Source organism: Hipposideros armiger, unplaced genomic scaffold (assembly GCF_001890085.2).
Source record: "Hipposideros armiger isolate ML-2016 unplaced genomic scaffold, ASM189008v1 scaffold_35, whole genome shotgun sequence".
NCBI lineage: Eukaryota > Metazoa > Chordata > Mammalia > Chiroptera > Hipposideridae > Hipposideros > Hipposideros armiger.
Genome location: NW_017731385.1, coordinates 6218908 through 6234618, shown reverse-complemented (window position 1 = coordinate 6234618; position 15711 = coordinate 6218908). Strand labels below are relative to the sequence as shown.

At 44.4% G+C, this 15711-nt stretch overlaps 1 protein-coding gene across 1 annotated transcript in view; it reads right to left on the bottom strand.

Moving 5' to 3' along the window:
* Positions 1-415: 415 nt before the first annotated feature.
* TJP1 (tight junction protein 1) overlaps positions 416-15711 on the bottom strand; it is a 56642-nt gene continuing 41346 nt past the window's right edge. The window contains exons 17-23 of the mRNA XM_019637858.1: positions 15533-15630; positions 13915-14142; positions 10416-10591; positions 7738-8215; positions 5964-6181; positions 4686-4829; positions 416-1945 (exon numbers count right to left, since the gene is read on the bottom strand). Coding sequence (XP_019493403.1) covers positions 1851-1945; positions 4686-4829; positions 5964-6181; positions 7738-8215; positions 10416-10591; positions 13915-14142; positions 15533-15630 — 1437 coding nt within the window. The 3' untranslated portion in view covers positions 416-1850. The remainder of the gene's footprint in view (positions 1946-4685; positions 4830-5963; positions 6182-7737; positions 8216-10415; positions 10592-13914; positions 14143-15532; positions 15631-15711) is intronic.

Genomic DNA, 15711 nt, shown 5'->3' with positions numbered 1-15711 from the left:
CAACAGGGGTAGTGGTTACATAAATATGGCAAGCGATGGAATATTTGTAACCATTAAAAGTCATTTTCTTCCCCCAAATGCAGCGACATGAGAAGCCCATGTTATGTTTTGGGGCAAAGGCAGGCTACAAAGCTATGTATGAAAGGGTTCTAAGGAACCCAAACACACACATCAGTACTCGCATGTTCAGAGATTCAGTGGGGAGACAGCCGGACATCGTACAGTCCGCCCGCTCCTGCACTGGCTCAGTGCTCATCCCACAGGAACCCTGGCCACGGGACACACTGAAGGAGCCCCCAAAGCCAGACATGGCAGCAGGGGACTGGGTGATAAGCATGAGTGTGCTCGATTTAAAAACAGGGTTACAAAGTTGCATGAAACTAGAAAACAGTGGGCAAACAGACCAAGCCGGCACTTTACTTTAAAAACTTTTATTCTGCAGATTTAGAAATTTGAGATTTTTTAATAACCGCAAAAGAAATCCAGTCACACCTAATGATTAACAGAATGTAGTGGTGTGTTATCCAAGCAGAAATCGTGCTGATGTGCCATAATAAATTGTCTATTAGTAAAAAAATACACTTCAGGGCACAGCATTGTATCACAAATTACAGTAGGGATATTTTGCAAGAATTTAATCAAACTAGAGAATTCTGAATAACTGTATTTTTTAAATGCAGCACTTAAAAATGTAACAACTCTGTGCATTCTTTTTCTTAAAAAAATGACCTTGTGTGTGTCATAGAAATGCTGCTTTATTGCTGCAGAGGTCAGAGTTCAAGGCTCAAGAGGTACAGGAGAGGATACAAAGGTAGCCGTAAGAAACTTGGTTTTGTTTATGTATAAAAAAGGTAGTTTATAAAAGTTAATTTACAAACCGAGAACAAAAGTGGTATGCACGCATTATGTACAAGCATCCTTAAAACATCAAAATGTTTAAATGCAGAGCCAAAAAAAACAAAACCATCACTGCCTCTTGCCAAAAGAAAAAAAAAATTAAAAAAAAAAATCCCCAAATAACACCATTATTTTCTTCTGGGTGATGATACATTTTTGAAACCGCCAAATCCACAATTTACTCCGTCTTCTTCATGATTCAGTATCAGATGCGCACAAAAGCCATAAAAGCTCAGTAATACACAGAGAGAATGAGCTAAGAATTAAAAACACGAGGGTAAGGCATTCCTGCTGGTTAGTATGTCTGTGGTGATGTGGTGAATTTAGAGACTCAGAGGCCACGGAACCAGTCGCACATGCTTTGGTGTCCTTCCCTAAGAAAAATGTGTTTTCATATACAATCAGTAATTGTCTTCACTTAATCCCCCCCCAGAGCTATAAGTCCCCTCTTGCTGTACACTTCTGTTAAATCCACTACATTGGTTAAATAGTCCAGGTGCATTTTAAAATGTGTGCACGTTACCTCATGCAGAATAAAATAAATGTGTGTGAACAGGCCAGGGCCACAACAAAGCCTGAAACAGTGCACTTTAGAAACACTATCACTCAAACGCACCCCCTTTACTGGCTGGTATTTTAACGGAAATCAATGTGTGAAATTAAGCAGTGACTGTAAAAAAGTACAATAATCATGATGAAACAGAACGTCTTTGAACCTCTAGCCAATGCCACCAGTCGTCCTACCCAAGCACGCAGCTGGCAGCACGTTTTCTGAGTGCGGTTCAGGTGTGTGCTCACTAACTAACCTTCAACAGTTCAAACAAAACGCTTCATCCTAACAAATGCAGTATCAACTCTAAGAAAAGTGTAACACTTGCTAGAGTGGTGCCATTGAGATTTAGTAAGTTTAACCCAGGTTCACATTATTTAATCAAGTTCCTATATTATCAAAATTAAAAGTGGTCAATCAGGACAGAAACACAGTTTGCTCCCACAAGGTAATTTGGATCTCCGGGAAGACACTTGTTTTGCCAGGTTTTAGGGTCACCTATGAGAGAAAAAGAAGTTCATGTCATTGGTAGTTGGTTCAACTGCTAGTCGTAATGCTTTGCAATCACAAGGCAAACATGCATAATACGTTCAGATATAATTGTCTTCTATTTCTTCAGCATATTATATGTGTAGCAAAACCCTAAGTGCTAGATGAGTACCAGAACTAGTGGGCTGATCACACTGTAAGGTAGAAAAACATCGACTCACTACACTGCATCCCTGAAACTCACAGGACTAGTGCAATATCCTATACCCACTTACTTAAAAAGGACTCTAAGTGCTGGATTTCAATGAAGAGCCACTGGGATCTGATGACTGGAAACTGTTCCAAATTTCCCTTTCATTGTACTTTTTACATTCATGCTTGTTAAAAAATGAGCACAAGTCAGAGGACCACATGCCTGGGATGGCTCCAGCTTGTCCATGCCCATGAACCCATGTAATTGGTTATCAGCGTCCTTCTTTCACTTTCCAAAGTTTGGACAATAACTATGTGATCACCCACTGGGGCTGAGCGTGACAACACATTTCTCACACTCAGCTACAGACCAACAGAACCCTGAGTGGTGCGGCATCCAGTCCTGAGAACGCCCCTTCCCTTTACAAAAGGAAAGGAAAGCAGTGATGCTGCACCGGGGCTGCTCGTCCACCCTGGCAGCAGACTTGCCCATGGGGCTGTGTCACAGGAGGCTGACTGTGCATGTGATGCGGGGCCTATGCGGCTGAGAGTTGCAGCTCGAATTCAGAGGCCCTGGTCATGGACACTGAATGTGCGGAGGCTGGGACGGCTGAATGTCTCCATGGAAGCCAAGGCTCAAGTGACATTCAAAGGGGCTGACTTCTGCTTCCCTCACAGGAACAGTTCTCAACCAGCCATAGGGTGACTGCTTGTCACAACTGGCACGTTCTGGGCAGAGGCCAGGGAGGCTGCTAAACATCCCGCAATGCACAGGATGGCCCCTACAACAAAGAATGACCCGGCCCAAATGTCACCAGTAGGCTGCCATCACCTAAGCGATAGCTGAACCCTGAAGGGCTCGGCACTTTTTAAGTCAGAGTGAGTGATTCCACGTCACATATGGGCGTATGCAATATCATACACAACAAATTCTTTAGGCAATGAGATACAGTCATAACAACTCCTTGGAAGTAAATTAAACAATCTCATCTTTAGGCTCAAGTGTATTTCTAATGCACTAATTTTTGTTGGGATGAAGTCAGTAGTTATCAAAATCTACCCGATTCTCTGAACAGAAATTGATGGCAGCAAAGCATTCGACAGTCAGATAGCATTACACAGAGATACATTTCTCTTCTGGGTGAATACAGTCAAATTTAACACAGGAAAAAGGTGTTTTAATCTAACACAACAACTTAAGTTCTGTGGCATAAAACGTTGGAATAACACATAGAGAAATCATTTGTTTCATACAATACCTGGAAAATACCACTTATAACAAGTAACTACAATAGACAGTTATTTCAAGGACCTTCACTCTAGTTTGGTTCAGAGGACAATCAGAGCTCATGCTACAACCTGACTTTCAGATAGATAACAGTAAAACCTTGGATTGTGAGTAACGTGGTTTGCGAGTGTTCCGCAAGATGAGCAAACATTTCTAATACACATAACATGGTAAATGAGCGATGTCTTGCAATATGAGTAGTTTGTTTCTGGAACGAATTATGCTCGCAAACCAAGGCATTACTGTATATGTTTTTTTTTGTTTTTTTTTTTAAGATTTTTATTGGGGAATTGGGGGGATGGGAACAGTGATGGGGAATTGGGGGAAGGGGTGTATATGTTTTAAATTCTGCTTGATTAATGTTAATTCAAACTAGGCTAATAAAATGTTTCTCAGTGGCATCCATGAGGCAACAGCTTTAATATCTAGTGTGTTAAAATTAATTTAGTAACTTTTCCCCAGAAAACGGGGTACTTGTGAATATCAGGAAATACATATATATTATTTTTATCTTGTGTAGTATTACGTATGCTCCCATGCTCTTTACACTATGGAGCTACTTCCTACTGTACCAAGCTAAAACTGCCCAATGCTTACCTGACCTCCCAAAACTTCAGAAACAGGACTATGAATTTTTGGTTCTGTATCAGGTTCAACTAAAGTGATCTTAAAATATACAAAGTTCCAACTGATAACTGACTTAGTCACCCAAGGAAGTGAGAAATGTGAAAATGCATCGGAAGCTTTGAAATGATGATCTTAAGAGCAAAGAGTCATTTAAAAATAGTGCGTACAATAGAAGTGATTTAGAATTTTACATTGAAAAACCATGGCCAAGTACGATCACAGTGGAAGGTCTTCGTCTTTCAAGTTTCTCTGGTACATGTCCTCTGTAGATCGAAAACTTAACAATAGTAACCAAAACTAGAAATAATTCCATAGAGGAATCAAATCATTTCAGTAAGGAGGTGAAAATGCCTATACACGTAGGACAGTATCAGTTCTCCCACTGCCTCTTAAAAATTTTGACAGAACGAATAATTTGATCGAACACCAAGGAACAGTCAACCTTGGGCCAAATCTTCAATGTTTAAAAGCCAGAAGCGTCTCCACCTCTCCCTGCTCTTCACAACATGTGCCCTACAAAGAAACTCCCCAACACTGGTGACATCTACAAGGCCACAGCAGGAGGCAGCGGTGTGCCGACCATCAGCCCCGGGATCAATGACAGTCCCCAAAGCCCCAAAGGACAGAGTGAAGACAGCATACCCGACGAGGAGTCGGATGATTTTAGAGCAAAAGACCAACCGTCAGGAGTCATGGACGCACAGTGTGGCAGGCGCAGCTCCACGGGCTTCAGGAACTTGAGGCCATGGGGCCCACACATCACGAGGGGGCTCAGCAGTGTCTCACCTGGAGCCGGGGAGTGGAGGGTAGGAGGAGAGGTTAGAGGGGGGCCTCCTTCTGGCCACAGTTCTCTGCCCCCCCCATGATATTTTCAACACCAGATGGGGCCAGTTCTCTACAGCAGCACTAGCAAAACAACGGAAGCCACTTACGCAGTTTTTCCTAGTAGCCACATTAAAAATAAACAGATGAAATCAATCTTAATATTTATGTAGTCCAATATATCCTCAAACTAGGTCAACATGTAATCAGTTGCAGTCACTGTGTATTTTACACTTCCAGCCCATTTCAGCCGAAAACGGCCGCTTTCCAAGGGCCAGCCAGACACATGTAGCTGGGACAACGGCAGTCGGTTACAGGGCCCATTTGGTGGAAGGTATATTTAAATGTACTTTGTAAAAAGGCTACGTGTAGCTTGCGTTTCTAATGCTGTATTTGTTATACACTTGCTTTAAGCAACATATGTTAGTATTCTCACAACATATAAGAAAATGAGCTGAAGCGACGTATTCGGGGATGTGACATGCAGCTGGAAGGTTCTAAAAGGAGTCTAACACAGCTCATTGCCGTAGTGTCTGATGGGCTCAGGGAGGGGGAGACAATGCGCCCTGGAAGCCTTGAGGAGCTCAGAGACTGTCTGTAACACCTGACAGGGTGTGTCACTCATCCTGCTGGGTGTTCAGTGCCAGGTCTGGGGCGGTGGGTGCCCCACGAGGCTGACGTTCCCATCAGAAGACAGCCACAGAGTAAAGCCTGACTGACGGGTGCTACCTAACCCACCTCTAGAGATGGCAGGGGTGAGTGAGTCACAGATAGAGGGGTGTGGTCATCTGAGACCGCTGGGCAGACAGGTGGGGCGCCCCAGATGACGCCTGCGCCGTGTGGACCATCTGGAGTGCTCACCTGACGCCTCGCCGTTCTGTGTGTGGGACGCCCACTGCACATGCGCATGCTGGTGTGCCCAGCTGGACACCGCACCCCAGTGCTCATGGGACAGGCCCCCAACCAGAGGAACGGGCTGTGGCTGGCCCGCGTGGAGGCAGAGAAGGGGACCAGACAATCCTCTCGCCTGAGTACTGTAAGAGCTCACAGGGCAACGCTTACCACTAAGCAGACAGACAGAAAGACAGACATGGTTACCTTTCTCCTTGTCTAAGGGCGGGAGGATGCTGTTGTCCCGGCAGACCTTGAAGTAGATTTCCTGCTCGGTCCCCTCAGGAATGGCTCCCTGTGGGATAATTATACTAACGCCCGTCTCTATGGAACTCAACACCCCTCCGTTGCTGTTAAACACGCCTCGGGCTGTGGCCACCACAGTGTGACCGTCTTCATCGTCATCTTCTTCCACAGCTGAAGGGCTGAGATGGCAGAAATGGCTGGTAAGTGCCCAGAGCCACACAGGTGCTTCCAGTACTACTGGCATCAGTGCTTTCATCTTATTTCCTTTCTCCGTGCAATCAAGAAGTGCCTTACTTTAGCAAGGTAAGCTTTCAGTGACAGACTCGACTCACAAGAGTCACTAAGCATACTCTTTCTGGAGAAATTAATTCCATTTTTGAAGGTAACTAATCAAGCTGCTTTTGTTACTGATTTTTGTAACCAGAACGTACAAAGCTTGATACCTTATTCCCCCAACTACTATCGTTCATTGGTATTAAGAAGTACACTTTAACATCCATATAATTGGTATTTTAAAATTGATAGCAAGTCACGCTTTAATTGGGAGTGCTATCTGTTCTCCTTAGCGATATGTGAGACAATGCTGCATTTCATAACAGATAGCCTCTCAGGCCTGACTAAACGTACTAGGTAGGTCCTACACCTCCCTAGGATTTTAAGTGTGACACGTATGGTCTTTCCTTTCCATTCCCTGAGTCCCAAACACCCCTGCTGTCAAAGGCAAGGCCTCTACAGTTCTGTGAGATAATACAGACTCTGATATGGGAACACCCCAAACACCCGTGAAAAAACGGCAGCACATTAACTTAGCACACAAAGACTACCACACGCGGAGGGGACCAACGACTGCTTAAAATACGGTGGCATCAAGACTTCTAGAAGTAAAATTTTGAACCGGGACCCAATGGTGAGCCAAGAGATGGACCGACCAAATACAAGTCTGTGAAGGGTAGGGCTGCTTCATTCCTGCATGATGGGGCATCAGAGAGGGAGGGAGACGGACACCTGGGAGGTCCTTGGTTCTGCCTGGTAGTGCGTGCACTCCAGCGGGTGGCTTGCGAACATAAGTGGGCTTGGGGGCCTGAGGGGAGCTTACATGTGGTGTGGCCGCAGTGGGTCTGGTGAGTCCCTGCCGAATGACGAGAGAGAGAGGAGCACCTGGAGCGCGGCGCAGGTGGGCTCGCTCTGTCCCATTTGCTCAGACAGCTCCCTCACAGACTTTAAAAGGAGCTGCTGTTTTTTAACAACCACTTGGAGGCTATTACATCTTCAATGTGTTTGAATGTCATTGCTAAACAAACCATAAACAACGCACACAGGTGCTCCTATTTCTGAGATACTCTCCAGAGGGACCCCGTCAATGGAAGGTCAGAGGTTATGGGAAGCCAGGGTTGGTTAAGAGCAGGGGCTGAGGTCAGATGACCAGGGGCTGAATCCAGAGCCCCTCACCCTAGCTGTGTGACCTTGGGCAAACTGCGGTGTCACTCAGCCTCAGCTCTCAGTAAGATGGGTAACGATAGTGCCTGCTGGCCTCCGTGCCTGTCAGCCTCAGCACTTTACTGGCATTACCTGTGCCTCTTGCAGGACCGTCTACGTAATGGCAACAGCATTTTGGGCGACACTATTCAGGTTAACGTTTGGGTTAAAACTATCATTTCAAGTCCCAGATCATATAAACTACCTCAAGTTCATGTCAGACAAACCACAAGCCCAAGGAAAAGGCAAAAAATCTTACCTCACGGGCACAGCTTTGGAGAGCGTGCTGACATTGTTTATCTGATACTTGGGCTTATCTGCATGGATGGAGAAGGCATCGATGCCGCTGTCTGCCTCGGGGGTTTGGGCCAAGGCGTGGGCTTTCAGGAGACTTTTTGGAGAAGTGGGGATCTTTGAAGACAAGTCAGGTTTGTGTGTGGTCTCACTTGGCAGAAGGTTATGACTGAATTTAGGACTTTCAAACTTGCGTTCAAATGGCCGAGCAGAGCTTGTGTATGGTTTTGGGGTGAAGCGATTGTAGGTGGGAGTGACCGTTTTCGGAGTCTGCTCGGTCCCATTCACTGGACCTTTATCTGGGAAGCTTTTCTGGGAGTAGAAAGTGCACTGAGCAGGGTCTTCTCGGTTCGGTGGCCTGAAAATCGCTGGCTTATGTTGAGATGGAGGTGGCTCTGGTTTGGACACTAAAGAATTCTGAAAATCCAGTGACACTGAATTACCTGAAAAATAAACGTACACAAGGCTTTTAAAAACTTCCTGAAAGAAGTTTTCACAGCCCCTCTGAGCTCACTCCCATCTTAGCTGTCGTGGTGCCGAAGTCAAGGCCTAGTTTGGGCTCGCCAGTCAGAGGGCGGCTCTTGAACTCAGGTGGCTGTGTGTGGCTGTGTGAGGGGCCGGGGGGGGGGGTGCTTGGACACGTGTGGTGCTATTAGTAAGTGTACCCTGCTGCCTGCGAGACAGGGGCATGGTGCTAAGGGCCAAGGCCTCCAGAGACGGGTGTCTGAGTATCCCTTCTGCAACGTCCATAGCAAATTAGAACAAAATGACACATTCGGCTGTGTTAAAAGAAAAAAAATCTCTACTACAAAACTCACTGTAATTCAAGTCAGAAGAAAAGCCACAGTTTGGGAGAAGCTATTAACACACATATAACTGATAAAGAATTAGGATCCAAAATCTATGAAGAGCACCTATACATCAACCTAACAGGATGATGGGCAAAGACTTCACAGGTAAAAATGGAAGAGAAAACTAGAATGCCCAGGAACCACACAGCAAGATAGGCAAACCTCACTATTAATTAGGAAAATGCAAACCCCAAAGAAACAAAAAACACGAAACACCATTTCACCCCATTACATTAGCAACACTTAAGTTTGGCAATGCCAAGTGCTGGCAAAAACATGGAACAGGAATTTCCACATACTGTGGTAGTGGCGTACAACAGTCCCAATTGGATTCTATGAAATAACTAAGGAGAAAACACTATGAATGTGATACACACGTTTTCAGAAAAGAGAAAGAGGGAACATGTCCTAGCTCTCTTATGAAACTAGCACAACCCTGATCTATACCAAAACCGGACAAGGACATTACAAGGAAAGAAAATTATAAAGCCAAATTCCTTGTGAACATAGGAATATAATTTACTGCATTAAACAGGCAGAAAAATCATAAAAGCATTTTAATACATGCAGAAAAACATTTGATAAAATTATTTTGGCAAATTAGGAATAGAAAGGAATGTCCTAAACACGATCAAAGGCAGCTACAAAAAAATTCAGAAAAAACCTGCAGTTAACGTTGTCAGGTGAAACATTAAATTCTTTCTCCCTGAGGTAGGGAAGCAGCAAAAGGTGTCTGTTTTCACCACTTCTGCTCGACATCTTACTTGAGGTCCCGGCCAGAGCAAAAAGGCAAGGGAAAGAAAGAAGAGACACAGAACTGGAAAGTCAGAATGAAAACTTCCTTTCTATGCAGATGTCACAGTGTATAAAGAAAATGCTAACATGAAGTGTGTCAATCTACAACTACAACCTGTCTGCTTGAGACAGCCTGGATAGAGAAGTCCTGTTTGCAGTGGCAAATGTCACCAGGACAAGGAGAAAGAAGACACGTTCTTAGGAGAAAAGACACAGCTTATTATTCTACTGTTTTGGAAGGGCCAAACAAAAGGGGTGCTGGGAGGTGGAGGCAGCATTCTCCCTCCCAAGGAGTTTGATAAAAGGCAGAAAGATGTGAAAGCAGTCTGAAGAAAGGTGCTTTTATTGACGGAGTGGGTGACCCGCGGGGCAGAAGGCAGGATTCCATGGGAAGGGAGAGAAGGATGGAAGAGGAGTAAAACAGGTAGGAGGCAGAGGAGCTGGGCCAATGGCCCAGGAAGAGGGGTCAGCATGGGTCAAAGGAAAACAGTTCCTGCTCAGAGATGAGGAGGACAGCGTGCACACGGGCGAAAATGCAGGGCACACAGCTATGAAGATGAGCACACTGGGGCTGTGTTATCCACCAGTGGAGGCTGCACAGAACCTAACGCAGAGGAGGCGCTGAGGGTGATGCGTCATGTGAACCTGCATCTTCCCTATGTTCAGGTGAGCATGGAACAGAACGATGATTTTTACAAACCTCCATTCAAATATTAGATTCAGAAGAACTGGTACATAAATACTACTTCCAGAAACTGAGTTACGTCAATAAAACATTAACACCTATTTAGCTAAAATGTCTGTCCAATACAATGGTCATAGTCATAAAAACAGGAGACGCACTTTTAAGAAAATCCTCAGTTTTCACCGTCTCTAGCTTAAAGAGCTCAGTGGATTATTTCTCACATGGAAAGTCCTTCTGCACAGAAACGACGAGTCCTGAGTTGTATGAGGATTACACTAGTATAGCGGTGATGCCACCTTCTGAGTGTCCTACCTTCACCGTGTGCTCCCTTAGCATGTGTGTGGAGGCCGAGGGAGGAGCTGGACACAGCCTGAGAAGGTTGGGTATACTGCGAGGGCAGTGGAGGTGGTGGGGGCGTGGCCTGGACTGGGTCATAGCGTTTGTCGCCAAATGTTCTATCCGCCGCATCAGAGTCAGTGGACTTGCCCCTGCAAAAAAATGAAGAAAACGTCAACACCTGAAAATGGACTCACATTTACAACAAGTTCTCACTCCTCTAAGTATCCCTAAGTTGGTTTTTTTCTAAATCGAGAAATTTCCCAATTTATTCTTATGAGTTATGGATAGCTACATTCACCAGCACAAGAAATGTACAGACAGTACAGGTACTTGAAGAAAATCAGTGAAACACCCAGAAGATGGCAACCGAAAGGCAGATGAAATTTTGGGTATACTTGCAATATTTAATTGTATTGTCTACTACTTAAGAAAGTCTTGCAAATATTTTGAAAAATATTTATTGGCCCACATCTTCCTTAAAGTCACTTCCGACTTCATATCTAGGGTAGAAAGCCTTGGATTCTGGCACACTCACAGCACCCCCAAAAAGTGATGCCACAGACACGGGTCAGCGAAATTTTTTAGGCAAGGGCTGGATAGTAAATGTTTTGGGCTTTTTGGGCCATATAGTCTTGGTCACAACTATTCAAACTCTGCCCCAAAGCAGCCACAGACAACATGTAAATGAATCAATGTGCCTGGGTTCCAGCAACACACAAAAACTGACATCTTTTAAATTTAAAATTCGCCCTTGATTTCCCATATCCACTTTTTGTTTACCAATTGCTAGAGAAGCAGATAATGCTTAATTTTACAAGGCTCATTTAAGTCAGATTGTGCCATTATGTTTGTTTATTCAGATTGCCAATTTTTAGTATGCAGCGCATAAACGTCACATCAAGGAAACCTGTAAAATAGACCCATAATTGCAACACTGCCATCTAAACCTTTGCGGAGAGCCAAAGCAGCACTGGCTTTATGTGCACAAACAGTGACGCAGACATGCGGAACGTACTTTCCACAGAAGACGTTTGTTAAAGAATTCTAGTTTGATCATTAGATTTAAAACTAGGCTGTTATCTGCTTGCCAGCATTTAGAGTAAGCATTGGCAGATGATGTAAAAATCCCGAAGTGCACATAATGCCAATGACACAGAGAGAGACACCTCATGAAACAGCCTCACATCAATGCCAGTCTTACCACTTGATGCTCCTTTTCAAGTAGTCATAGCTAGTGTAAGAGCCAAGAAATCTAGGTGATGGCAAAGCAAGCGCAATAGAAAAACGAAAGAAAATGGTCAATCTAACTATGAAATGTGCAGCAAATAGAAATAAAATGTCGTTTTAAAATAGCAACCAAAATATACGCATCCAGTATTTCAAAATAATTCCATCTACAAAATAAAACATTACTGACTCTCATTTAGCTAGGGCAATTACTGACCAAGCTAGGGAGATTGGTGGCTCAGTGAGGGCCCGCCCACTTGCCCACCCCTCTCCCTGCACACACTCTAACTGAGGCTGTCTGTCAGTAGCGGCGTGTCCTCTTCCACCTCTGCCCACTTCTGCTGCAGGTGCTGGTGGGGAGCAAAGCAATGATCGGAATCAAGAAGCAGTACTACAGATAGCCAGCAGTTTCAAAGTAAGTGACAACGAAGTGCTCTATTAAAAGTACAGGGCGAGGCAAAAGAAATTCAAGGGAAAGCACAGAAGACTGACAACACAGCAGCAGCTCCGATCCCGAGGGGTAAGGAGGGATCTGCAAGCGGAAGCAGGCATCCCTTTCTGGCAAGAGACCCTGCCCACCACCAGTCCCAAAGCTAAGGCAGTGTTCTAGGCCCTGTCTGAAAATCACACATCACAAAAAAACATTAAGTCTTTCTGGAAAATCAAAGGAACATGAAACCAAAAGTTCCATGCTTGCTATCTGAGCCCCTGGCAAAACTTTTTACTTACTTTTTTAGACCTCAATGTATTCTTTTAAGGCTGCATTCTATTTACTAAGTAAGTAAAAGGATAAATAAAATCTCTCTCCTTAACCTACAGACCTGGACCCTCCTCTGACAGGAATGAATGTGTTTAATGACAAGTAAAAACGATTACGAAAGGTCCGCCCTTCTCCCTTACCAGGTGTGAGCACCTACGATGCAGTGTCCTGCTTGCCGGGGTCTGGACACTCTCTACATGCACTGGGCACCTCTCTATAGTGTTGTGTTAGGGAAGTTCACAACACTGTATATAAACACTGTCTGCATGTAAGACACTCAAAACCTGCATTGGTATTCCTTATAAACTGCTTTCTTCTGTGGACAAAGGTTTAAATGGGTGACAGTGGAAAAAGGTTTTAAATCTTCACTTCAAATGATGTATTAGAAAGAAAGTGGTTTGTGATGGCTTTGTGATGTGTCAACTGGGCCAGGCTGACGACTGTCACAGTTATTCAAACACTAAGGAAGGTGCTGCCGTGAAGGGGATTTTCGGTGGTAATGCCTCTAATCAGTTGAGTCATCAGTTCATCAAAAGGAAGGTTATCTGGATGGGATCTTGAAAGAGAACTTGGCCTTCTCTGTGCTCAGAGACTTCCAAGCAGCTCTGAATCTTCTCTTCCTGCCCCAGGAACTTAAGACATGCTCAGCCAGCTCCCACAACTGTGTAAGCACGTTCCTTGTAATAAACCCACACCTGCTTTCCGTCCCTGTGAGCTTGTTCTGTGGAAGTATGAACCCGCCTGTGCCTGTGTGGTTTATACCCGCTCTCAGTACCACATTTTCTATCACTTGGGGTTCAGCCAGAGAGGCAGAACCAGCAGGAGATAGGAACCCACACAGGCACATGTGGGTATATACCCCGAAAGAACCCATAAGCAAGAAAACCGAAGAGACAAGTAAACAGAAGGGAGCAAGACAGAACAGGGAAAAGGCGACTGGGAGTCAAGAAGCTCCACCCGTCACGTCACCTCACTGCCTGCTGGTTTCCTCAGGTATCAAATCAGACCAGAAAGCTCTGAAGTTGCCCCTTGCTCCAGTAATAAAAACAGACAAGCTCTCTCCTGCCTTGGAAAAACCAGCCCCTCCATTATCTTCCCTCAGGCTGTGTAGCCCTCACGACATCCCTGTTTTTATATCTAAAAAACCAAAGCAGAAAAGAAGGAAAAGAACCAGCATGGATTGTGCTGCATGGAAACGACTTCCAATTTACCTACAACCAGGGTCTTCACTCTCTTACCTTGGATTTTAACATCTTTCCCAAGACAAAACTTTACAGTCTGATGTCAGAGTTTAAGAACAAAACACACACCCTAGAGCTAGAAAGTGCGTAAGTGCTGACCTGCTAGAGCCTAGAGAGCATGCTGAGTACTTGGCTATTTCCTTCAAAATGTGATGCACTGCCTGTAATTAACTCCACCTTATGCGACTGAACCTGCATGTGTCACCTTACTTTCAAAAGGCGAGTCTTGAATGAAGGCACTTACTTGGAAGAATAACTAGAAAAACTGGCTTGGTTCTGAGCATGGACCGGCTTGGCAGGCTCTGCGAGGTGGCCAGCAGGAATGTGTGCAGAAGGCTTGCTCTCGAAACTTCTTCGATCAAAGTAGGAGAGCTGTTTTCGATAATACTCCTCATCTTCCTCGGGGTCATAGTGATTTGAGCGAACAATGTCTTCAGGGGGCTTCGGCTGGGGTTTCTGAGGCTCTGGGATCCTGACAACGAATGGCAAATGGAACAACTTTTTAATGTGCATTTTACAGACACTGGGTATATAAATTATTTAACCTGACCTTCCACTGACTGCTGTGGCTCCCCAGGGACTGGCAAAGCAGCCCAACAGTCAGACGGACATTCTAAATCCCACCTCTTCACATGCTTTACTCAAAAGGCCCATGAGTCATTGAACGCAATCTAATAATAATAAGCCTGATTATTATCTGGTTAGAGGCCTCACAGTAAGTTAGGAGCAGTTAATTACAAAAAGAAAAGGAAATTTAATCAAGACAGTGAAGAACTTCTTGAAGGACACACATACAGCAATGTCAGCAACAATAACTAACAAAATTTAACAACTTTTTAAAGGGTTTTTAAGAACTTTAATCCAAGATCAATAAATGATCCTCATATAAGGAAATAGCTCTATACTGTCCAAAGTTCTAGAGGGCACAGGAAGCAGATGGGGAAGAAAGTAAGTTATTAGGCAATTTAATACACCATTATGTATGCTCTGCTTAGTAAATTTTAGAAACTTGCATCAAAAATGCATAAACTTAAATAGTTTTCACACTAAAAAAAGGGGTGGAGGGCTAAGCTTCAGTTCTTGTAAGTTTACTTTATGTAATTCAGCTCATCTGCTAATGACACTGGCTAAAGGAGACACCAGTATTTTACGTTTTCATGAAAAACACTGGACATCATTAAAAAAAAGGAAAATGTATATGTTAGTTCCTCTTTATTATGAGCACAAATGCAAGCAAATAAAGCACATTTGTCAGGCAGAAGACTGTGTCACTTCAAATCCAGTGTCACTTCCAAGCAGTAGGATGAGGCCACGGTTAAGAGCACAACTGGCCGGCTTTGTCTCCCGGCTTTGCCAAGGCCTACGAACTTGACCCCACTCAGCCTCAGAGCCTCTTGAATGTAGGTAAATAGCTGTCTTCCTGTGTCGGGCTGAAGTACTCAGCACAGGCAAGCCCATGATGTATGCTCACTAAATGATTAATTTTAGCCAATTTGAGTCTGTTTCCTTATCGCTGAAAACTAAGTTTGCATATTTGAAAGCATTTTTAAAACTAAAAAACTTAACACAAATGCTAGAGCTGCACAATTTTTTTTTGAATCATTTACTAGAAAAACATCTGTCCACAATATTTGTTTCCTGCAGCTGGAACAAAGCTCTGTTACAGAGGTGTAAACAAGACCTGGGGTTCCTTTCGAGGACCAGCTGTGTTATTTCCTTAGAAGGCTGGTAGTTCTCGCTCCAGGGCAGACACGGTCCTCTCCCATTCCCTGTCTCCTCCACTACCAGGCAGAGGCCTGCTCGCTGACTAAGTGACAGTCCTGGTCGGTTCCTGCCACAGACACACCACCAAGTGTACCCACCTGTACAGTGTCTTGTCATGTTCACTGAACTGATTCTGAGAAGTGGCTTTTGGACCGATGACAGCAGTGCTTGGAGGTTTAGATGCTACCTCTGGAGGCTGCAAAAAGAAGACAAACACACCGCAGGAGCAGATAATTACAAAACAGGCTTCTTGGAGGGGGGTGGGGGTGGGGGTGGG